The following is a 25,067-nucleotide window of genomic DNA, read 5'->3' on the forward strand; positions in this document are numbered from 1 at the left end:
ATATTCTCTAGCAACTGTGTATAATCCACAGTGGAAACTCATACACACACACACCCACATACGAGAGAGCGAGAGTCAGAGACAGACAGAGAGAGAGAGAGAAGAGAGAGGAAGAGGAGAGGAGAGAGATGGAGAGAAGAATGGTTGGGGAATGGGGGTAAGAGAGAGATATTAGAGGGAGATTTTTAAGCCCAGAAATAAACTTTTGCTTTTTTTTTTTTTTTTTGTATCATAAGACAACAAGAAGGAATGAATGTGCTCCCAACCTTGGTGTACTACAGAACCATTTTATAAATATTTAACATTCTATAGGACTGATTCATATATTCTCACACAACTCTGTGGCAAGGCTGACCCATGCTGCCGACATTCTACATATCACCGAGACAGGGAGGTGAAATTTCCCTGCTTCCAGTCTAATTGTCTTTGACAATTGCAGTGCCTAGTGCTACACTGCTTGTGTTGTATTTAAAAACAGGGGAAAGAGGAGAGACTTGTTCATTAAAGATGCAATATCCCTGGTTCACACAAATGCATCTGGCAGGTTCAAAATCGAATGTCAACCAAAGGTCTTAGCAGAGTGTGAGCTTCAGTTCATGTGTTGGTTAGTCACAAGTACAGCTGGTTGTGAATTCTGAAATACTAATAGCTCCAGGTTTGCTAATGTGCTTCATATAAAAATCGGCAGATGATTCAACAACTGAAGGCTTTACGTTTCAAAAGAAAAAAGAACACATTAAAACACTTTGAATTGTAAAATGATCATGTGTATCTCTGCACATATGAAGAAAGGAAGTAACAAGTTGCTTCTGAATAATGAAAAGTAGACGTTTGTTTTAAAGTTCAACTAGGTGGTGATGAAAGAACACACACACACACACACACACATACAAACACACACACTAATTTTATATTTATATATATATATTAGAACTTTCCTTTAGTGGCCTCAATAGTTCAACAAGCTGCGTCCCTTTCACTTTGCAAAATACAGATTCAATGATCATGCTACCCAATTCTTGCTAAGAAACATGAGAATGTGAGTACAGAAGTCTCTTTCTGCCTGGAGTTGGATACATTTTTAGAGAAAGAAATTCTAAATGTCTCTAAAAACATATTTTCCAACCCACAAATATACTTAAATTTACAAAGACCTATTACAGGAACTAATTTGGATTTCTTTTTGGATGTGTTCTTTTGAAAACTGCATAGCCAAGTACTATGCAACCCATGTAAATTGACCTTGCTATTTTACATAGCATAGCCTCTGGATAGCTTTTATCACTTGCCCAGATGGTGTTTGGCCTACGTATTTTAGTGGAATGGTTTATTTTCTCCTTGATAGGTTTCAAATGCACAAGAAAACATTATACCCGTCTATCTGCATTTGAGTAGAATACAAACTGACTAATAGATAAACATTCTGTGTGAAAGTAAATAGCCTTAAAGTATACTGCCTTCACATTCCATTGATCAGCTCAGTCAGCAAAGTTTTTCATATTGTCACTAATGTTCTAAATATTTGGGAGAGAAGCATGCCAGAAGTGTAGAGTATTTCCATTTGTGTCACATATAAGGTCATTATGAACTACCTCTTGAATTTCTATTGATCCCAATACTGAAGTGGTTTCCTTCACTTCCTTTTTGTCCCTGTTGGAAATGTTACTGCCGTTGGGAAGAAGGGAATTAGGGGCTGTAAAGTGGAATGGCTCAATCTCTTAGCCAGACAGTGAGGGATTTGGACTGGCTCATTACCTTACCTTCATTAATAGCCTTCTCCAAATTCTTAGCAGTCAAAAAGAGGCCAAGAGTATGAAGCCCGATTACTCAGTTGTACTATCACCGACTGTACACATTCACTTCTGAGGATGTGGTACCCCACCCCGACTCCAAGTTCCAGAACGGATGGTCAGAATAGAGCTCATTATTAAGCTAGTTTATAGAAGAGCTCATAATGCTGCCATGCAGAATCAAAGAATCACAGGAGAGCACTATCTACTCAAAGGTCAGCCATATCTCCTCCAACAGATCTTCATTTCTTCAACATGCCCAATTTCCTAAGAGATCAAATCTTGGATTTTGTAAGGCTAAATGAAAATCACATACGACTTCAGCTTCTGTCTAAATACATGGATTTTTGACCACTCGTATCTCAAATTAATTTTTAAGTCACTCAGAGTTCTAATTTTTAAGTCATTTAAAGCTAAAAGCCAAGATGTATGACTTCAATTTATTTTCAGTTTTATAAATGAGTGTAAAACACAATAGTGCAGTCATATATTTGGCATTAAATCTTATAGCCACAAAAAATGTGGGTCAATATTGGATTTTCCAAAGTTGTCTAAATAAGACTGGGTTTGTCAAAACTTGCCAGACGCTTTCAAGTGAACACAGCATGTTGGCGGAAATGAAATGTAATGTCTAAAAGTCAGAAAATAGGTCAGCACTGTGCAAAAAGTAAACTTGTCAGTGAGATCAATATGAACCTACAAGTTAATGTGGATATTAGAATTTCCTTACAAGGGATGTGCAGGGTAGACCCAGAACACGATTGTAGCATTTATTCACTTGTGAAAAGCAGAGGGCGTATTTAAGTATTATTTTTTGTATCCTTAATGAAAGGCACTGCTTTTTAATATGGAATATTTATATTTAAGCACAGCTTTAATTGACACAATGTCAATAGTAAGTTAAATTCTGGTCCAATTGCTCAGTTTTTAGCAACATAAAAAATAAAAAAGGGGACTAAAGATCAAGTATCATAAAATTTCAGAGATAAGAAATCCCTCATTAGCTTTCTGTATGTTAAGCGTTTCAGAGAATTGGATATTGTGGGTAAGATCGGTAAAAATTTTTGTAAGGAAAAAAAAAACAGAAAGACCTTTCTTGGGGCTTCTCATTGCATTTATTTAATTTTTTTTTAAAAAATGTACATCGCTTATTTATTGAATACATAAAATGCCAGTGCTTTGCAACAGTTTTGTTACTGCATCTCTAAACTAAAAAAAGAAAAGGGGAAAAAACCCAGGAAAATACATTCAAAAGGCCAGGCTGTTCTGCTTATGCATGGGCAGTGGCTGTGGAAAGCTACAGCCTGCTCTGTGACTGTTCAGAAGCATTGCCAAACATCAGCCCACTATCAGTGAAAGGTTGCACATAAAGCATTAAAGGATACAAAGAACAACTTGACAGAGAGCAGGAGAAAAATAGGAAATTAAGAAAAATGCCACTTATGCCATGGGTGGGGTGGGGCTGGTAGACTGAGGTGGAAGTAAGCGCAGATGCTGATGTTTTTGGAAACTAGATTTATGGTGAAAGATGGAAGAAAACAAAGTAACATGTTTGGCAAGCTACATTGCAGTGTGTGTGTCCACTTCCGATTTTCTACTTTACTTTCCAAGAGAAATGTAACAAAACTGAGGTAGAAATAAAGCAGGAGCACTACAGCCCAGATTTCAAAATGAGAAGCAAAATTGCACTGACAAGAGTGGAGTCGAAAAGAAGGGGAGGAGATGGAGAGGTTCTTTGTGGATATATATACGTATGTAAGTTGGTTGGTTGGTTTTTTGTTTTTATTTATTTGTGTGTTTGTTTTGGTTGCTATCCTCTGCATTCTATCAAATAGCACGGCAAGTCTATAAGCTAGATTAGTGAATAGAATGACACCATTCCCAGCAGTTTTAAGAGATAACTTGCAAACTACCACCACCATCACCACCACTACCACCTATGCAATAAAAAGGCAGTCATAGTTTTTAGGTACTGTGACTTTCAGGGTCCTAAACAGGTCTTGTGGCTGACAGGTCTAGACACTAACACAAACTGAATAAGTAGCTTTCAATTAACCAGTGTACCTTTTAAGAACATTTTCACTTAATTATCAAGGAGCAATGTACTAAGAACTCTTGCAGTTATTGACATAAAGAATTATTCTGCTCTGGTTAATTCCCCATAATTAGTAAAAGAACTTAAAAAAATCCTTCCATTTCTACTTTAAACTGTAAATATTCAGTTGTATCACACTTCAGTATTTTTTCTGGATACATTCAAAGTAATTTTCCTTGCTATTTTCCAATTGTTGAGGTAAACATACATTTTAATATAAAGTAACATTGAAGCCTATCCTATTACTCTCAGCAGTACATAGTGCTTTCAACACATTCCTTTGAGGTACTGTACAAATCACAATCACTTTCCTGAGTTTTTGCAGACAAGAACATTAAAAGAAATGAACTGCAGAAATTAAGGTCCAGATTACCGTTACCCTGTTTTACCTGTTCTTAGCTTAATACCGCAGAACAGACAGGATTGAGGAATACTGTTGCTCTTAAAATGGCAAAAATCTGGTTTTCTGTCATAACACAACTGTTCATCTCTTTAGTCCAATAATGTTTGAAGTTAAAGCTCTTTATATTAGCACATGCCACCAATGTAATTGTGAGGCAAACAAAAAATAAAGCACCACTCCAGGCACTTGACAGCAACTAAATCTCGAGAACAGCAGAATGGAATCAACACACGAGGTTCATGTCCTTCTGAAATCAACACACTTGCACCTTGCTCCTTGGTGAGTGTTGTCTAGCTTGAACAGAACTGAGCATCCACATATGCTTTCTGTCATCTGGGGCTTTCAAATCAGAAGCTCTCATTTGATGCACTTTTCCTCCAAATCTACCCTGACTCTAAAGATGCAACTTAATCGTCATCTTCCCCAGTACCCTTTGCAATTTAAACACTACTGGAAAGGGGCTCTATTCCCTATGTAGCAGGTTTTATGTGTGTGTGCCAACATTCATTACATTTTTTTTTCTAAAGAAGTTATCACTGACTGCAACCAAACATTTTGTTCCATTCAACATACATATCAAGCTCCTTTTGAGATATGCTAGGCTGAATCTTGCAGAAAGCATTTTCAAAGTCTTGATATGTAACGGGCCTCAACTGGCTGGGCATAATGGCTGAAAGGTCTGTGGCTGGCATGGCATGGAGGGGGCCCACCACTGCTTCCTGACACAAATGAGCCACGTCTAGTCCAGAAAAGCCTTCTGTGCGCTGGACGAGCAGTGCAAACTCCTTGTCATTGAGACAGTAATTGTGCTGTGAGAGCAGTTGTACTATTATCTGGTGCCTCGCTGTGCTGTCAGGAAGTGGGATTAAAAGTCGTTTCATGAAGTACCTCCGAAGGGATTCATCTATTTCTTCTGGTTTACTGGTGGCACAAATTACTACGATTTGGTCCTCAGCCGAAGTTAGTACAGTGTCCAGTTGCATCAGAAATTCGGTTCTCATCCGACTGACTGGACTGTGTTCCTCGTTCACTTGAGACGAGAGAAGCATGTCAATGTCACTAACAAAAATCACCGAGGGCTGGCGACACCTGGCCACGAGAAAAGAGGCATGGATAATTTTCTCTGCTTCTCCTAACCACTTGGCGACTAGTCCAGAACCGGCAATTTTGAAAAATGTGGCCCCCAGCTGACTAGCGATGCATCTGCCCAATAATGTTTTGCCTGTCCCCCGAGGTCCAAATAAAAGGATGCTCCGAGGTAAGGCCGTCAGTCCACTGAATGCGTCTGACCTCAACACTGGCCATAAAACCTCCTCTTTAATGACAGCCTTCACCAGGTCGAGACCAGCAATGTCATTCCAGTCCACTGGAGGTCCTTGGGTGATAATCTCATTGGTTACCAGGTCGATGAGGTGCGTGTCAGTATTCTTCAGTTGCTCGTCCACAGAGTGGTTGGATGAGGTAGCTGCACGGAGTCCAGGGCCTTGCATTGGGTGAGAGAGGAGCTGCCTGTGCTCGTCCCCATGCTCACTCATTACTGGCGATGTGTACTTCCCAAAGGATTCACTGGATCTTGATCCCAATGAATTTTTAGCAGTACTGTAGGAAGGAGGGGTCAGAGCCCTACTGGACTGGCTGCTGAATTTCCTTTGCTGTTCAGAGGACATTAGCTGCTTCGTTGGCTTAAATGCTAAGGATGATGTTTCAGCACTTCTGTCAAAGCCATTCCCCCGATTTGTGTTTGAAATGCTGTTGTCGGGCATTCTGTACATAGGACTCTGTGTAGATCTCTGTTGGCCATAGCTGTAATTTCCATAACTGGAGTCCATATCTCCTTGCCCTGCCATGTAGAAAGCTTTCCTTTTGAGAGAACTTGCTGAACTGTTTGTCAGAGCCGACGGCGCAATAGGTGTCAAACCATGGCCCTGGTAGGTGTAGCCAGGAACAGTGGTGGGGGGTAGGGGGGTGGGAGCAGGAATTCCTGAAGGCAGGTACGCTGAAGGCGGAGGCGGTGCCCCCCCAGGGCTGTACCCAGACCCCACAGCAGTCTGAGGAGGATAGCTAGCAGACGGATAGCTGTAACTGGAGAGGTTAGAAGTCCCATTGTAGCCCGGGACCAAGGCTGGTGGCGGAGGAGGTGGTGGCGGGGGCTGTAGTAGCCCAGAGCTATGCAAAGGAGACGGATGAGGTGAAGGAAGTGCAGGTGCTGGCTGGCTACTATAAGTAGAATGCAAATATGATCCGTTGTATCCTGGGGCATATTCCTGAGATGGGAGCCCTGCATGAAGACTGGGTACAGTGTGGCTTCCACAGGTACTACTTGAATAACTAGGTTCTGTCAGGTTGCTGGCGACCCCAGGAGAGCTCCCTATACTCGCAGAGACATCTGTTGGAGGGAGGGCTGAACTGACTCCAGCTTTGCTGGCAGTGATAACATCCGGAACACAGTTCATGGGATAAACAGCTTCTGAATTCAAGGAAGGCTGCCAGGGTTCACTTTCATTTTTCCGACCATTCACTAGTCCTGATGGTGCGTCCGAATAGTTGCTGAGTACTGGTCGATCCACAGGACCTTCCAAAATGCCGGAATACTTCTCTGCATATTTTTTTAGTAGGTTGGATGCAGTCAGAGCAGATATGTCATCATTCGCCCAGGCGTACTGATAGGTGCGCTGCAAATGACCTCTATAGGCTTCAACTTTGTGGGCAGGAGACCGAGTGGTTGAGGTGATGTCAAAGTGCTGTTCTGGCCACTGGGCATGCTCTGGCGTCCACTGCATCTTCAAGCCTAAGAATTTTGGGGGGAAAAAAGTTAATTTACTTAAATAGGCATCAGAACTCTTAAAGCTTTTCCCCCAATTTCTTTTGTTACCTATTATTTTCCATTAATGATATGCATACTTTAAAAGATCTACACTGTTTATAATACCTATTATGATCCCTATAATAAGTACTCTTTAAAATGGAGTAAACTTCAGCCCTGTTTAAAAAGTACACTGAGTTTAAAACATAACTCTGTAGTTACCTATATTTTTTGCATTTGTAAGGAATAAGTAAATCTATTTCTGTCAAGCCCATCAGCTTACTTACTATACGCACATACACAATCACATATATATGTACACACACATTCCTGTCAAATTAGAATTCAATCATAGCTTCTTAAAATAAGCAAACATTTTAAATATCTTGCACATGGCAGTATTAACATGTACAATATCTAGCTATTCTGTCTGTTCACATCACAGTTTCTGTTTTACATTTTAAGCAATATAAAAATGAGACACAGCTGACAGATCACATCTAGGATACCTCTCTTATTTGGTACTGAACACCTAGTTAGTACAGTATAATGCTGCCTGCGCAGAACAATATGACACAGACATAGCAGGTCATTCCATAATCCAACTCTCATCTAAAGTGGTCCACGACAGTTTCAAATCTGCTTCGTGGAGTGCAGCAAAGCAATCTCCCAGGCAGCGCTCCATCGCTTTCATCGCACAAAGCCTACAACTCGGTATGAATTACAACTGGCTCCTTTCTGCCTCTCAGTTCTGTTGTTGAGTCTCTGAAAAAAAAAACAAGCATCACTTGTCTGTCGGTCTTCTAGCGTTCTCCCTCCTTCTCTTATAATCCCTCCTCCCCTTACAGCCTGCAAGGTACTAAGAAGGGAGAATGTGTGTGTGTGTGTGTGTGTGTGTGTGTATGTATTTATACACATCCCCTCTTATACATCTTCATATATATACATATTATATATGAGAGAGAAAGAGAGAGAGAGACAGAGCAAGAGAAAGGAAACCGAGGGGAAAGGGAATATAAGAATGGAGAGAGATTCTGGATTCTAACTCTTTCAATTTCTATAGGAAACCACGTAGGGCATACACTAGAGGAGTACAAGCAGATAATGAGATGGTCTGGGTAATTCTATCATCTGCTGGGTTACTAAGTGAAGCAAAGTTGACTATGTAGCAAACTACAAAATGAGTATTTTCTCATTTAAGAAAAAAATACTAAGCAGTCAGAATAATTTGAATTTTAAATTGTAAAGAGACTTTAGAAATTACTTTATTTCACATATTAGGAATCCAGGGCCCAAAGCGATTTATAATGTACCCTCGAGGTCTCACATACAGTTAGTTACAGAAGAGGACTGGTACCCTGTTCTGCTTTTTCCCATTGCTAGCTCATCTCAGTCTAATCTCTGCTTGGTTTAACACTTCCTATTCTGGTACAGCTATATTAAGCATCTCTCCTTCACCTTTTTTGTATTACCCAAAGTGAATTTTGCAAACTGTCTTGTGCCCTCTGGCAGAGATGCCTTGATAAGGAGGAGGCCTGGTCTACATGAAGCATCTGTGGCATCAACCCCCTTCTGAATTACTACAGTCTATTTTGTCAGTTTCTACCCCCTTCTGTGCTCTTCCTCCAAGCTCTGTGGCTCTTCATTGCCTGACTCTGGCTTCTGACATGGCCGGCTTTGACTTACTGCGATAAACTGAACATAACACACAGTTTGGTAACAGAATGGCATGTTGATTCCCTTCTGACTCCCTCTTCCTTGTTTGCAAAACCACTGCACCAGACACTGGAAGTTAATTAGCAGGATGATGCTGTGCTAATTGTGTTAATTTACAAGGTTTTAGTCAAAGAGAATCATGCCAGGGCTGGCACTGCTGTCATGCTTCCGACTTAATGATTAAGAAATACTGAAAACAAGGTGGGAAGGATTGCAGTAATTACACAATAAATGAATAAAGCAACAGGATTCATTTGCAAATATATTTTACTGCAATTGTACTCATTTGCATTTTGATTTTTAAAAAGGATCCATGTAGATATTCATTTGCAAATCACAACTCAGTTAAATTAAGTCTGAATGCTGCACAGTGTAACTTAATCAACCTAAATACATATATATATACATATTAGTAAAAATTCTAAAGACCTCGGTTCTCTTGCACATGCAACAGATTCTTTCTTCAATTTCCCTCAACTACCCCAATATTCATATTTATGTTTTAAAATTTTATATATTATTAAATAATCTCATTGAATGGGAAAATAGTATTATAAAATTCTGATGAAATGCAGCTTGCATCATTTCACTCAGAGAAACTCTGAGGATGACTTCCAGGGAGAACTAAAGTGGTATTCTTAATTATTTCTGCTTTCTCAATCATTACTTTTTAAGGGGGAGGAAAACACACTGCAAAATGGGTGAAATGACCGAAACCACACTTAAAGGGGAAAAGATGCAATTTTAATGAAGCAGCATTTCAGGAATCATACTTTCATTAAATTCAACTGGAAATTATTAAGAGCAAATCACCAGGAACCAATCGCAAGTAATCAGTATCTAAATTCTTCTAGTGTATGGGATTTACTTCAAGCCTTATAAAAAGGAGAGAATATTAATGTGACTGTAATGTAGAACTGTCTAAGAGACCTACAAATTCATTAGGCCTGTAAATTATTTCTAGGGAATTTCTATTATGGTTTTTTTCTTTAAAATATTATCAAAATACAGAGTAGAGAAAATAAGAACACACATATGCTGTGAGTATAAATGTGATTAGTTTGATACACAAAAACGTGAAAAAAAAAGTCTTAAAGGGCTCAACAAATAATTTAGAAGTACAGGCAATGGAATTTAGCACAACACACACACATACGTATGCACACATAAGTTAAAGGATGGCTTCCTTTCAGTTCGCTGAACTAAGCCATTGTTAGCATAAGTTAATAAACATACATAACAAACATTATGAAGAAATATACTTTTTAACTCAAATAAAACTGCTTTTTTAAAAAAAAAAAACACAGGAGGTGGGAACCCCCCACCTGTATTCACTTAAATAATGTTTTCTTGTAAATGTATTATTCATAAAAGAGATGCAAAAATGATTTTAATAAGTTATAATCACTGTAAAAGACAGTACTATACGGTTTAAATAGTGTGCATTTCAAAGGGTATTTTTGCATAGTTTAACTCTAGCAAAACTAAATTTCGTAAGATTTCTTTTTCACCTGAAATTAAGCAAAGATCATATTTATCAAAATTATCTATTTGGAACCATTACTGGATACACCATTGCCTTTTGATTGTCATGCTATTTTTGGATGTGCCTACCAAGATAATTGAAAGTTTATTTATTGATTCATAGTAAATAACAATAACCTTTGCAGAGCTGCAAAAGGCAAAATTGTATTTTGTTTAAATACAAGGGAATGGACTTGTTCATATCCCCTGAAACAACAGAATTTATCCAGTGCTTTAAAATCATTAATGTTATTTAAAAGCATAAGTTAATTTAACCATAAACTAATTCTTGATATTACCAGGAGCTGAGGAAATCAGTGTTCAGGAGATTGTCTTGGTCTTCGAAGTACAGAGGCTTTTGTTGGTTCCTTGAATTTTAATACTAATTGGAAATTGGTAACCAAACTTATTTTTGTTGTTGTTATTGTTATTGTGTTTATTGGTGGCGATATTTCTGATATGAAATGGAACAAAACCACAGAGCCAAATGTTTTCTGAACAACAAAAACATCCTGCTTTGTTTGATTGTATTGCAGTTATCTGTGAGTCAGAAGCAATACACTTGTGTCACTTAACTTGGCACTCAAATAATGGGATGAGTTTTAAAAATAGCTTTTATATGGTTTCTCTTCAGAACATGGAGATGGATCTCAGAAACAATACTATTTTAACATTATTAGAAGCATGACTTTAGAACAATAACTCCTACTGTTCTTTGGAAATAGTTTAAATAGGTACAGTAAAAATTCAGAAAACAGTGGAAAGTAAGAAAAATAGTTTTTAAAGATAATTGAAGAATTGTTCCAAAACATCAATTTTTATTTTTGAAAGGATCAGAAAAATCTTAATACAGCTGGCAAATTTCATCATGCAAAGTGTTTTTTGAAAATACACAATCTAATAGAAAATTGCTTTTAAGATAATTTAAGTGTTACAGAGGAATGACAGGTACTAGAGTAAAACATCTGAGCACTGTTCTTATTTTATTGTTATGGGATGAATCCATGTATATATAAATGAACAAATCCATATTTCCTATATAACTGGATAGTATGGATAACATTTGCCATTCTTACCATTACTGACCATTTGATAACTTACGTTTAATTACTAACCAGTTACTGCCTTGTTGCTTTACTTTTTCCATTTTGCTCTTTAACTAGTTTCGAAACAAAACAACCATAGCATCCTCTAAAGTTCTGCCACAGCTATAAAACTTTAAACAGTAATATAGAAATATGAAGGGTATAAAAGCAACTTTCAAAATAAGAGGAAAATTGGAAATAAAAGGTTAGGTCTTCTAGAATCTGTTTTTAGCATATATTCATAGAAATAGCAATGTGAGGCACTCAGTACCCACCCCACTCCTTATATATGTGTACTATTCAACAGTTCATCAGGTCTAAAATAGTTACTCCCTTTTACAATGTTCCCATAGGGTAATTTTGGCTACTAGGGGCTCTGCCTTCCTTTGTAAGTTTTCTCAGACTTCCTAAGGGCAGGGACCTGAGGCAAACACTTGCAGGCATGGCGGGTTTGCCTGCTCTAAAACAGATGCATGGCACTCACACAGGCCTGCATGACAACATTACTACACCTATTACATTTCTTTGAGCTATCGCACCTCTGAACCTTTCATTATTTTTTAACATTAAAAAAATTAATATAATATTAGCAAGTGTTTCTCTGAAAAACAATCACTACTGGGGTAAATACTGTAAAGTAATTATAATACTTTACAGCTTCTTCTTTCTGATGCAACAGATTTATCATCTCTTGGGTTGGAAATGGCAGAACTAACATACAGAGCATTCAGAATTTCCAGTAGAAAGTAGAAAATTCATTGGCTAAAAATACAGGTCTACACAGTGAAGAACCTTCTGAGAGAAGGATTGTACACCTCCTGGCACTGCAAACTGGCCCTGTGCAATATCTACTTATTATGATTCTTCAAGGGGAGTGATGACCAAATGAAATGTTTGAGGAGACTAATGCAGCCTTGTCTACTCATCCTTATAAGCCAAGAGGCCAACACAGCATTATCTAGTATTACTAGTACTAACTCATTTGATCTGAAAATTTCTTCAGCCCATTCCCTGATAATCCTTGGCTTTAAAATATGGCATAAAATCTACAAGTAATAGAAAGGGAAAAAAGTGAGGAAGAAGCACTGAAATTATGTATCGTTTTTACCTAATTTTTTTCCATCATTAGAGGACCAAAATTAGAATATTTTATAAGCTGAATATAACAGAGGGGCTGTCAAATTTTAAATTTAGTCAATAAAAGATGAACTATGTACAAAGCATTGTGGTTCAGTGCTAAAAAGGAAGATCCATTTGTCTATAAGGTGATGAAACCTTTTCAGCTCTCTTTTTCACAATTTCACAGTCTAAATTCTCCAAAATTAGACTCTTTGATTTTAGAGATTAACAGAACTTTAAAATGACCTAACCATTCCAGACATCCTCACTTTTCAATTGATGTTTCACTTATAATGATGTCTTATAGGACTGGATACTATTTTGCATAATATAGTATTTTATTTGGAGCGATTGATAGATTGTTGGGATACAAACGGACTGAAGGAACATAAAGAAGGTTCTAGAATTTTGTTTCACAGGTGAAAATTCCAGCCTGTAGAATCAGACCACTGGCAGCATTGCTTACATCATCACTTATTTGCTCTAATCTTGGTTAAGTTGCTTAAGCACATCATACTCACTTACTCAGCTGTGGTATGTGGACAATAATGGTATTATTTAACCTTACTGTATTGCTATTAAGATTACCTGAATAATATTTTGTGAAACTATTTCCCAACTGTGAACTGCTACACAAACATTTCTTAGTATTCTTTTATTTTGAAAAAGCCAGGGGTGCATTAAAGACAAAACAAAACAACACTGGCTAGACAGAAAAAAAGTAAAATCACTCCCAGAATTTATAAGTCAGTTTTCCTTCAACTTCAGGACAGCAACTGTAAATGAAATTTTCCAGTGGGACTGTTGGTTCCAAGAAAGATATAGAAATTCTCTCATTCTGAGCAAAACAAAGAGCATAATCTCTTTAATCAAAAAGGTGTCGACATTTTCAAATGTTTTCATAGTATTTTATTTATTTTTGATGTTTCCTGTGACTTAACATTTTAGAGATCAAAACTAAGAGATAAAGTACTTAGAGGTTTAAGACTAGTTAAAACTCATTTTAAAACCTGAAGTTTCAAAATAAGATATTCTAATTACATAACAATACTGTCAAAGAATTTTTTCTCTTTAAATCATATTTTCACACCTCAAGACTCCAAATTATAATACATTTTGCAGCAGCCTTCTCAACCCATTCCATCGTATTTGCATAAAACAATGCTTTTTTTTTTTTAAAACAATTATGAAGGCATTTCTGGCTAAATGGTTCTTAGTAAATATAGTTCAGATACCTCACCCTCTTACAGAGAAATTGCAATCTGACAGCCTGAGGGTAACATATACCCTGCAACTGTGTTTTGTTTGGCCAGCACAGGGCTTTAAAAATCACTCAACTTTATGTTTTAAAAGATCCGTCTCAAAAAAAAAAATCTGTATTTCCATATTTCCCATTTTTCAGACAAGATCTTACAACACTTCATTCATGCCTGGCAACAGCTGTCCGATTCTGGGGACCAGCTCCCTCCTTGGGGAGTATCCTACCCTTTCCACTTTGTCATGATGCTCCTACCCCCTGACAATGTCAGGTATTTTCATGGTATCTACCAGGTCACACAGGCATTTAAATTTAGGACTCCACTTTAGAGCTTCAACTCGTTTCTTAACTTACATACCTTTTCTTGAAATCTAGAAAGTATACAGCTCTAAAAGTCAAAAACATTTTCCAAATACTTTTTTTTTTATCATAAGAGAGCCTCCCTACCCTCTTACAACACAACACATGGGAAATAATTGATAATTTTCTTAATGATACAGTGTCATTAGTACAACAGTGTGGAGTGATGAATAATGAATGGTATCTTAAAAAACTGGTCTCAGATGCTGTTTCAGTGTTCCCCCTTTTGCTCTAATTTGTCAGATATTATTTTCTGCTATTTTCCTATCCATTTTCACCATTCCTAATGTGCTGTATGTTTGATACTACAAACCAAAGCTTAATTTAACAGTGAGTGAAGCATCTCCTATTAGTTGAATACACGAGCATTAGTACAACTTTTATAAGGTTATTTAAGCTACTCCAAAGTTATGCTTCTTATTTCCTACAGAAAGTTGTTGGGTAGATGGTATCCAGGTAAGCAACAGATCTTGTTGTCTAAATGTCTTTATTTTGGGCTTCATAAAAGCCTTTATTTAATGTTACAGGCACCATGACTTGGACTAGGATGGTATTAATATATACTCTGTGCTTAAACTAAACTTGTAGGTAGCTTATGATCTGAATTGGGTTCTCTACAATGCATTAAATTGTATCCATAGCAAGAAAATATTCACCCAACAAATATGACCAAGTGTAACGGTGACTATTTTTGCCAATATTTCATGTGGAGGATAAAACTTGATATGCATGGGTCTGATTGGTCATTATTTTTAATATGCAATAAAATGGCTTGCATTTATGAGAATGAATGCATAAGCATTATGCAAAGCAAATTATACTGATGAAAGAAATATCATTTTTAGACCACTGAGCCTAGATTCACTATATGATCAGGAAAGAAACAATATCATTTAAAGCAACCCAGGAAATCATGATCATAATTCAAACAAGTAATTTTTCCCTTAAAATTTCCTATACTTAAAGTATACAAGTGAACATATTATCACGCTCACACACAAATCCACACAGTTTAAAATTATAACTTAGATCTATGATTTCTGTGTGGGGGTAGGTTTTTTAAATGTTTCTGTGTAAAATTTTTGAATAATAATCTAAAACCAAGTAAAAAAAAGTGTACAAAACTGTGTATATTCTATGGTAAATTATTCAGAAGTATACATGAGGATGCGTGTACATGCAATTTAAAATATACAAATAATGCACACTCTGAATCTTTCTAAGTGTCAGGTGTCATTAACTATTGTAAGGGAAAGAGTCTGAGGTAAAAGGGCTGATTTTCCCATATTTAAAAACTGTTATTTTGTTTATGCTACCTCTGTGAATTTTAGACAATTTATAATCAGTTTAAATAGCACTTTGTAGTTAACCTTTAAAGTTGTTACTTTGCAGCCTTTCAATTCTCACGCCCTCTCTTTCCTTTTTCCGTATACATTTTTCAGTCCATTAAGGCCATCTACCCTTCCCCCCAAATCATCATGACATACCACGTATGTCCATAGGGACTGCAGTGGCTAATGAATATGTATGTTCTGTGTCACAACAGAGCACTACCCTTGTTCTGCAGTATCAACCCTCTTATGTGTGTAAATAACAGGTGAGCTGTAGCATGCAGGGATAAATGGGGTTAACACAACCTGAGAGCCCCATGCTATATTCATAGCATCCGGCCTGTATGATTGATCCATAAACAGAGTCCTAAATGCCAAAAGTATTATGCATTTTCTGAGTGTTTTGAATCTTTATTTTTTAAAGTATTTTGCAGAGATAATAATTATCATCATCCTAAAAGTTTGAGGTTATTCCAGTTGATTCTCAAAATACTGTTTTGCCGTATAAAATATATTTGCATTTTTATTTAAGAAACATCTGGCATGATACCAACCTTGAATTATGACACAGCTAGTGTATATTTCATCAATCATAATCCTAAAATGGTATACTAACCACTATGTCCACATACAACTCTGTGTAAATATTTGTGTGTGTGTATGTGTGTGTTTGTGTGTTCCATTTCAACTATCTAAATGCAAAGCCCAATTTAGTTATGTTTAAACTGAACTCTATTCATGTTTTGCCCAACACACCAAGCTGAAAAGGGTCAATAAACAAATTAAGAAATCTTCCAAACCCCACAACCTTGCTTAAAATGAAATTTGCATTCATCTGCTTCTCTGTATTCCTCTGGAACCATACTCTAAAAAGACAGTTTACATAAGACAAAATAGATATATAAGTCTGCTTATTTAAGATTGAGCGCTGTCTCATATAATTAGACAAAAGAGTAAGAATGTTATTCACATGTTCAGGGTAAAACTGTTCAACCATTCGCCTTAAAAACTTTGCTTTAGGTGACTCTAAAGTATGCAAAGCCCAGACAAAATCTGTTTAGGTTATTTATGCATTTTCTCTTTTTGGCAATTCATGCATTAATTTTTAATGCAATAGCAAAATAGTGTCTTGGACTTTGAAAAAAAAATTCTCTAGTCAGGGCTGGGTGACATAGTGCATTAATTCAGTGTCCTTCACTCCTGGGACCTGTGTATAATTTAGTCCAGCCCGAAGAAAATAACTTTGATCTGAAGGTAGTGGAAAAGCTACATATGAAATGAGTTTTGGTAGGTTACGTGTTGTTTTTTTCCAAATAAGACGTTGTAAGAAGATAAACTGCTTTAGAATACAACCAGCACAGCCCAGGATTAAAAGTGAGCAGCTCTCAGCAACAACAGTAGTTTCCTCACCTCTTCATTTCCCCACCCTGCCCCCTTCTAGTGAAATAGACCTGGTGAAATAGACCTGAGCACCACCTATAATTGGGATCCTCTGATTTCCAGATAGACTGAACATTGTTAAGGTGCAGTGTGAACGACGGTCCAGTCATTAGCGCAGTTGGCTCTTTCATTTGTAAAAACAAAGAATGCTGCATAATGAGCAGAAACAGGAGAGGATATCAGCATCTTCAAAGGAAGTGGCATTTCCTTTCCTGGAGAGGGTGCCCAACAACCTAATCCATGGGAAACAGCAGGAGAGACTGCAAGTAAAGAAATTGTTTCTTGAGATCCCATCTCTGCATAATTTCATCTACTGTTATGATGGAAAATGCCATTATGTTAAAAAAAGTTTAGGCTTTGGCTGAATTCAATAAATGGCTGATCCAGTCCTGTGTGTATTAATCACATGAAAAACATACAGATTCCTCTTCTTTTGCTCATGGTTCTCCAATTAATTCCAATTCAATTCTCTTCTGTTGTAAATAAACATGGCTTACTTTGTCTCTAATATAGCAACTAAAATTAAAGTTGCTCTTTACAAAAATTAGCTGGGTGTGGTAGTTAATGCCTGTAATGCTACTGGGGACGCTGAGGCACAAGAATAGCTTGAACTGGGGAGATGATGGCTGCGGTGAATTGAGATCATGTCACTGCACTCCAGCCTGGGTGACACGGTAAGACTGTCTCAAAAAAAATTAATAATAATAAAGTTGCTCTCAATATTGTTTTCGGTGGAGTTAAAGGCATAAAGATGTTGTTACTTCCAGATGGTCTAAACTATTGTAAAATTTTATACTTCTTGATGATTATGACTATTTTACTGGCCTCATTAGTAATGGGTAAGTAGCAGTGTTTGCTAATAATTTTAGAAGACAGAGAGTTTTTTTCAGCCACATTTTTATTATTTATTTATTTTATTATTATTATTATTTGAGACAGGATCTCACTCTGTGACCCAGGCTGGAGCGTGGTGGCATGATCTTGGCTCACTACAAACTCCACCTCCCAGGCTCAAGTGATCCTCCAGCTTCAGCCTGCAGAGTAGCTGGGACTACAGGCTCACGCTACCATGCCCGGCTAATTATTGTATATTTTTTGGTAGAGATGGGGTTTCACCATGTTGCCCAGGCTGGTCTCAAATTGCTGGACTCAAGCGATCCACCCACCTAGGCCTCCCAAAGTGCTGGAATTACAGGCCTTAGCCACTGCACTCAGCTCAGCCACATTTTTGAACTACCAGATAATTTAAAAGAAATTTCATTTTAAGTGTACTAGTTTTACTTGTTTATATTAAAAGAGTAAGTCAAATTCTCCCTGCTACCTCTTTAAATCACGTGCCTCTTCATAGCACACAAATTCCCTAAGCAACACGAAAACCCAACTCTGTCTAAAACCATAACATAATATAGGTAGGCTACACAAAAATTCAAATCTGGGGACCGATATGTGCATATGTAAGCTTATGACTGCAGTTGTGGAAAGGCTATAGAGAATATAAGGGAAAGAGTGACAGAAGAAAGATTTTTAAAAACTGTCTTTATCCTAAAAATGATCCATGCTTTACTAGCTTTATTATAGATAATCCAAGAAACCAAAGAACATTCTAAATTATTTAACTAACTTATGCACATATTTTTATCAAAACTAAGTATTATTTAAGGTTTTCTTTGGCTACATATTTATTATTTGTGGCTTAAACCAAGTCAAAAACCTTAAAAAAAATTCTGCACTTATAAAACTCCATATCTTATTGGTGATCTCAAAATATATGATGAATGCTGATTTCCTTAATTGAATACCCATTTTTGGTAAGGTCTAGGTTTACAGGAAAAGCAAATAATTAATGCACCCCTATTATTACTATAGAATTCTGTTTGTGTTTTCTATGCAATACTGTTCTCCTTTTAAAATAGAATAGACAATTAGTAGAATTAATGGTGAATCATAGGTCTAAAAGTAAATTCCTAATTTTTGAACTGACATACCTAGAACCAGTATCCTTTTAAGTAAATCTTTTTAAAAGCACCAGAATGCCTACTAAGAGTACTGTAATTTTGTTTATATTTTACTTTCAATCTTCTGGCCATTATATGATCACTTAGCTAACTTGTGAAGATTTTTCTGGTGAGGATGTTGTATTGTGCCCTCTGTTTATTTAGTGCTTCTACACCCAGCCGTTGTTTTGCTATTTTACTTTAGAAATTATTTTATCCAGTTCAATGTCAAATAATATTATGCTCTAAAAAAATCTATTCAAAAATGTAGCATAAAATATTGGATTGCATCCCTGGCCATAGCTTCCAGAAGCATTAAAATGTTACTAGAGTACCCAAATGACAGCAATGACAGCTTAATCACTTAAAGGCTTTTTACATTAACAGGTTTTTTTTTTTTTTTCTATTTGAGTACTAACATTCAGGCATGATTTGATATGAGGTTACCTGTTAAATACAGCTAAATAACACACTTTTTAAAAATATCAAAATCAAGTTTGGCATCTAATGAACATTCCCTTATGCTTTCTGAAATATTAGTGCACATTCGTAAAGCTTTGTTTCTTTTATTTTTTCCCACCCAATAGATGTATTTTAAAAATTAGTCTGATAATTAGCATGCATGGTGCAATAGCTCCCTGTATTGTTATAATTTTAAGTAGAAGATCCATGGATAAAACATAATTGAAAGGTGAGCCTATTAATCTAGAGAATAACCTCCACAAACCAAATAGGAATGAAACATTTTTAAGTCTCTACCCATTTATAGCTTTATATTCCTAAGAAGAAGAGGAAGAAAAAAAAAAAGAAAGAGAGAGAGACACAAAAGGTGACCTTATTTAGACATATTAGTCAAGGCAGCCTTTGCTGTTTTTAAGCAAACATGATTGTGACTCCACTTTTTCCATCCAGTTTTCCAGTGTGTAAATTGGATGATGACTTGGACAATTCTCTCTTCATTAGTGAGCTGTGGAAAGGAAATAGAGGTGGCTTTTTCTGTTTTAAACTCTGCAGTGTCTTGTAGCTGGATTCCAAAGCATCAAGGAAAGATTACATATACATATATATATATATTTTTTTTTTTTCCTAGACAAGCTGTCGTAATTGAAATGAAGTCTAATCAGACTCATTACTGTTTTCAGCAATTTGCACCACCAAAGATGCTTATTAGGTAACTGTGTTTAATAAACCACTCTTTAGAAAAATACCAGTAATGAGCTCTTAACAGCCAATCTTTAGCGTGAATGTAATGTGAAAAGTGTTCCTAGCGCTGAATAGATTTTCACATTTAGTAGTGTCATAATTAAGCTCCATGAATTGGTTGCTGTGATGTTAGATTTATTGCAATAATCTCTTTTTTCTATTTTAAATATACTTGGAAATACAGTTATCTTCTATTAGAGCTGGATTATATTCATTGTACAGCAAATTTTAGGCTAGTGCCAACTTAGTCAAGAGGTTTTTCAACTGAGGACTTGTTAACAAATGGTAACCAAGAATTTTATGACTGATAATTGATATTAGCTATCAAGTCTTTCTTCATCAGTATTCCTATACTTCAGAAAAAAGTCTTGCAGTCATTGGATTATACATGAAAATGTATCCCAGATATAAATATATTCTTATCATTAAGAGGAAAAATGGCATTTCTATCACTAAGCTAAAACATTAAAAAATGGACATTCTGAAAGAAACATCTAAAGAAATGTCAATTTTTCATAATAGCAGATATAAATAACATTATATTGCTTTATTAGATATTGTTGTTAAAAATGTGAATATCATTTTCCTCCCTGATTGTTCCTTTTTTGCAGCACTATTTACTAAGCTCTTAACATTAAAGGACAATATTGTGGCTATATATTATTTATATGCACTAAGGGTGGTCATGAGAGTTAGCTAGGCTTCTTATTGATAAGGGAGGAAAAAAAAAACCACTGTTATATACCTCTGAGGACAAGAGTTTTTCCATGCAAGATGATGCATGTGCTAAAATAAGTATATTATCTATAGAAAGTATGTTGATTATTCCATTAATAGAATATATCTTGAGGCATATATATATATATAATGATTACACAGAAGAAATTGAACATTTTTATTGTTTTGGAGGACAACTAAATCAGTCTTATCCGAAGCTCTTCAGCTTGTAGTAATGAAATGAAACCTCTCACATGGTAACAAATATCTTTTGCTTACTAAAAGCAACCTGAAAGATGTCACAATCAGTTTTGAAATGAGATTCTGGTCATTTTGAAATGAATCCATAAAGAGAATCAATAAATGAAAAAGTACAAAAAATAACAAGAGACCAAGAATTTATACCCATTCATGACAAAATGTTAAGAAGGATTCTGTTACTGAATGATTCCTCTCCCAATGCAACCTTTCTTTCTTCTAACCTCACAAGCTTCACGACTCCTAATTGAAGCCAGTAAGCCTCCATAACTGTTTTCAGCTTTCTGAATCAATAGGGCCATGAGAACCAAGACTGTCAAATTAATGACTTGTTTTATCTGATTTTTTGGAATGCACTTCTTTGAATTACAAAGTAGAGAAGAAACCAAACTCATTCCCTTGTGAATTGGTATAGCTTTTAGATCAAAATGTCTTCCTGTTTCTTTAAGTCTTGAATAAATTTGTATTAAGAATCACAAAAGAAAAAAACAGAGGATAAAACTACTACAAAACCTATATCCTGCATCGTTAAGTTACTCACAGCTAGAACTGTGAGTAACTTAAGTAAAAAACAAATAAACAAAAAACTAAGAGGGCTCATTGCCTTGTGACTTCTTACAACCTTAAATAACTTTATTTATGAATCATGTCAGGTATGAATGTTTTATAAAAGAGAATGTATGCTTTGTGTGTTTGCTTTTATTACAAAAGAGACCACAAGATGTTAAATAATAATAATAACAATATAAAAATCATTTTGGTGGGTTTTAAAAATAACTTTCCATAATGATAAATTTAGTTTTAGTTATGAATTTTAGTTAGAAATTGAGTACCTATGTCAGAGGTGTCTGAACTAGAGCAACTTCATCTTGAATAAGGGCTGGGTAAAGCAAGGCTGAGACCTACTGGGCTGCATTCCCAGGAGGTTAGGCATTCTTATTCACAAGATGAGATAGGAGGTCAGCACAAGATACAGGTCATAAAGACCTGGCTGATAAAACAGGTTGCGGTAAAGAAGCCAGCCAAACCCACTAAAACGGAGATAGTGACGAAAGTGACCTCTGGTCGTCGTCACTGCTCATTCTACAGTAATTATAATACATTAGAATGCTAAGAGACACTCCCACCAGTGCCATGGCAGTTTACAAATGCCTTGCCAACGTCAGGAAATTACCCTATATGGTCTAAAAAGGGGAGGAACCCTCAGTTCCAGAAACCGCCCACCCTTTCCCAGAAAACTCATGAATAATACACCCTTTGTTTAGCATACGATCAAGAAATGACTATAAGTATACTCAATTGAACAGCTTATACTCCTGCTGTGCCTTTGGAGTAGCCATTCTTTTATTCCTTTGCTTTCTTAATAAACTTGCTTCCACTTTACTCTATGGACTTGCCCCCCCCAGAATTCTTTCTTTCGTGACATCCAAGAACCCTATCTTGGGGTCTGGATCAGAACCCCTTTCTAGTAACACCTAGTTAACAGCTATTTCATCAGGATTTAACCATGGGTTATATAGAGAGTTGGCAGAATTTGCAACTTAATTTGCAGTTTTAATTTCTAACTTGAGAAACACAAGCTAGGGAGGATGGATATATGCATGAAACAGATTCTAGTGCAGAGAACAAACAATGCGTAACACACATGATCATATAAATCAAGGGATGGGTCAACTGGGCATAATAAAATGGTAATGGTAATGGGGAGCGTGTTAATCAAGTAAGACTTTTGGACGAAGTGGGTTTTTATGCTTGAGCTTTTGGCCCTATCATGCAGACATCCGCCAAAAATACAGAGAAGTAATATACTTAAGTTTCTTCTCAAAATGAATTAGAGCTTATTAATCCTTAACACTGTCAAGGACCTACAATACCAAGTATCAGCCTTACCATTCTTACCCGTTACCAGTTTCATCACTTGCCATATTCCTGAACTAAAAAAGATTAAGCAAACATCCTTCCTTATATTTCCATGAAACAAACAAACAAGCAAACAGACAAGCCAAAGTGAAACCTGAGCATTCAACTTCTTTTCCTAGACCTTCCACTGTTTAAGGCTTACTATCCCGCATCCCTCACCTTTGGCTTTAGCATGTGGGCCAGTGAGTTCCCTTCTTCTCTTTCTCCCTGCTGTCAAGTAGTTTATCAGTTATGAGAATATAGGTTACAGAGAAAATAAATTGTAAGTCTCAAAATTAGAATACAAAAACACCGCCCTCGACTCTCTGAATCTTGATAGCTTTTACTATCACTAGAAAAAACAAATAGGATCAGTTGGCTACACAGTTTAAAAAATGACAAATGGCGATCACGCTCTAATAAATCCAAATGCCTACTATTATGTGAGAATCTTGCCCACAGTGCTAGGGAATATACATTCTGGCTCTGATGGAGTTTGTAATCTATCTTTAGGGGAAATTTAGCAAAAAAAACCACTCAGTTCCAAATCTAATAGAGAGAGGTGGCTATACAGAGGAGCTAATAGTTGAGGTATATCTTGGACACTGAATAGAACTTCATCATTTAGAATAGAGAGAGAGGAGGTTTCCTGCCTTTGACAAAAGTTGGTCAAAAGCACGATGAAGCCAAGTACGCATGACAGATTCTGGAAGCAGAGTGGTCTGATATTGTTAGAAGATAGGACAGAAGTATATGTCTATGCATGGGGGGACCGGATAGAGGTACATACGAAGCTTGAATTCAGATTGCAAAGGGACTTGACTGTTTGGACTTTCTCCTACTGCCAACATAAAGTGCTGCTCTGATTTGTTCTTAAGCAATGTATCAATAATAAAGATATACAGGACAAATTCGAGGGGACAAATAAGCAGGGTCTAAACTTTAGCAAGAGGAAGGAAAAAAAATCCACAAAAGATTTCAGAGGTAGAGTCAAAAGGTTGGGCTAACCAATTATATTTGGAGGAATGAAGGAAAGGAAAGGGGGCATTTAAAGGAAATCATTGGAAAAATAATAAAAAAAAAATTTGTGAGGTATCTGTCCATTGGCTAATAGATTGTGGTGGATACTGCATTTAATCCTCAAAAAGCCCAGGGAGGGATTTTTATTACCCTCTATATATAATGAAGCAGCTTCCCCGAATCTAAGGAACTTTCTTAAGGCCAGCCCAGAGCTAAAGTTGCAACCTGGAACATGGGCCCCCAAATTGCTACAATTTGTCTCTCCTTGGAGAACTACTAGAAGGGTTTTAGCTTGTACAAGCAATGGGTTGGCTGCTGGAAAGATGGAAGAGAAGTCCAAGCTTTACAAGGAGGTTTGGGAGTCTTAAGCATATGGGAATCCATTGAAACTATGGTAATGGAAGAAAGAGTAGAGAGAAAGTGTGTAGAATGAGATAAGAATAAAACTCTTGGGTTATACAAATTTTAAGGAGTAGGAAATGAGGATTGGAAAGGCATTTACAGAGTACAAAGAGAAAAAATAAAGTAGAGAACACGCTGTTGCAAAAGACAAGTGAGGATTTTCAGACAGAGTGTTTAATTGTAGCACATATATCAGAGAAGTCAAGTATGATTAGGAAAGAAAACAGGCAATGAACAGACTAGAGATGATTTGTGGGAGAGCAATATCAATGCAAGGTGGGATCAGACGTCATGGTGAGTTGGTGATGGAGGAAAGGGGTTGTGAGAAAGTGAGATGGCAAGCATTAGAGGATTTTCCTCATTGATAACCATCTTAAGAAAGATGGGCCGTAGGTTAAGGAGTAAAGATGGAGCGGGGGATTTTTTTAAAGGATATGGGGAAAATCTGATCATTATCCTGGACCAAGGGTCAGCAAACTATGTCAAATCTAGCAGGCCAAGTCCAGTGTGATATCTTCTGTAAATAAAGTTGTATTGGAACACAGCCACACCCATTTGTTTATGTATTATCTATGGTCGCTTTCTAGCTACAAGTAGAGATGAATAGTTGTGGCAGAGACCATATGGCCCACATATCTAGAAATATTTAC

The 25,067-nt window shown here is 36.5% G+C and overlaps 1 protein-coding gene across 4 annotated transcripts in view; it reads right to left on the minus strand.

The window, feature by feature from the left end:
* Positions 1-2,882: 2,882 nt before the first annotated feature.
* The window catches only part of FIGN (fidgetin, microtubule severing factor), a 144,636-nt gene continuing 122,451 nt past the window's right edge, over positions 2,883-25,067 (minus strand). For 3 of the 4 annotated variants that reach the window (XM_054478437.1, XM_063647583.1, XM_054478438.2), the window contains one exon: positions 2,883-7,076. In XM_054478437.1, coding sequence (XP_054334412.1) covers positions 4,822-7,076 — 2,255 coding nt within the window. In that variant the 3' untranslated portion in view covers positions 2,883-4,821. Of the gene's footprint in view, positions 7,077-7,600; positions 7,857-25,067 lie in introns of all 4 variants that reach the window. The other variant, XM_054478436.2, reaches the window with a different exon arrangement.

The sequence above is a fragment of the Pongo pygmaeus genome, chromosome 11 (genome assembly GCF_028885625.2).
Source record: "Pongo pygmaeus isolate AG05252 chromosome 11, NHGRI_mPonPyg2-v2.0_pri, whole genome shotgun sequence".
Taxonomy (NCBI): domain Eukaryota; kingdom Metazoa; phylum Chordata; class Mammalia; order Primates; family Hominidae; genus Pongo; species Pongo pygmaeus.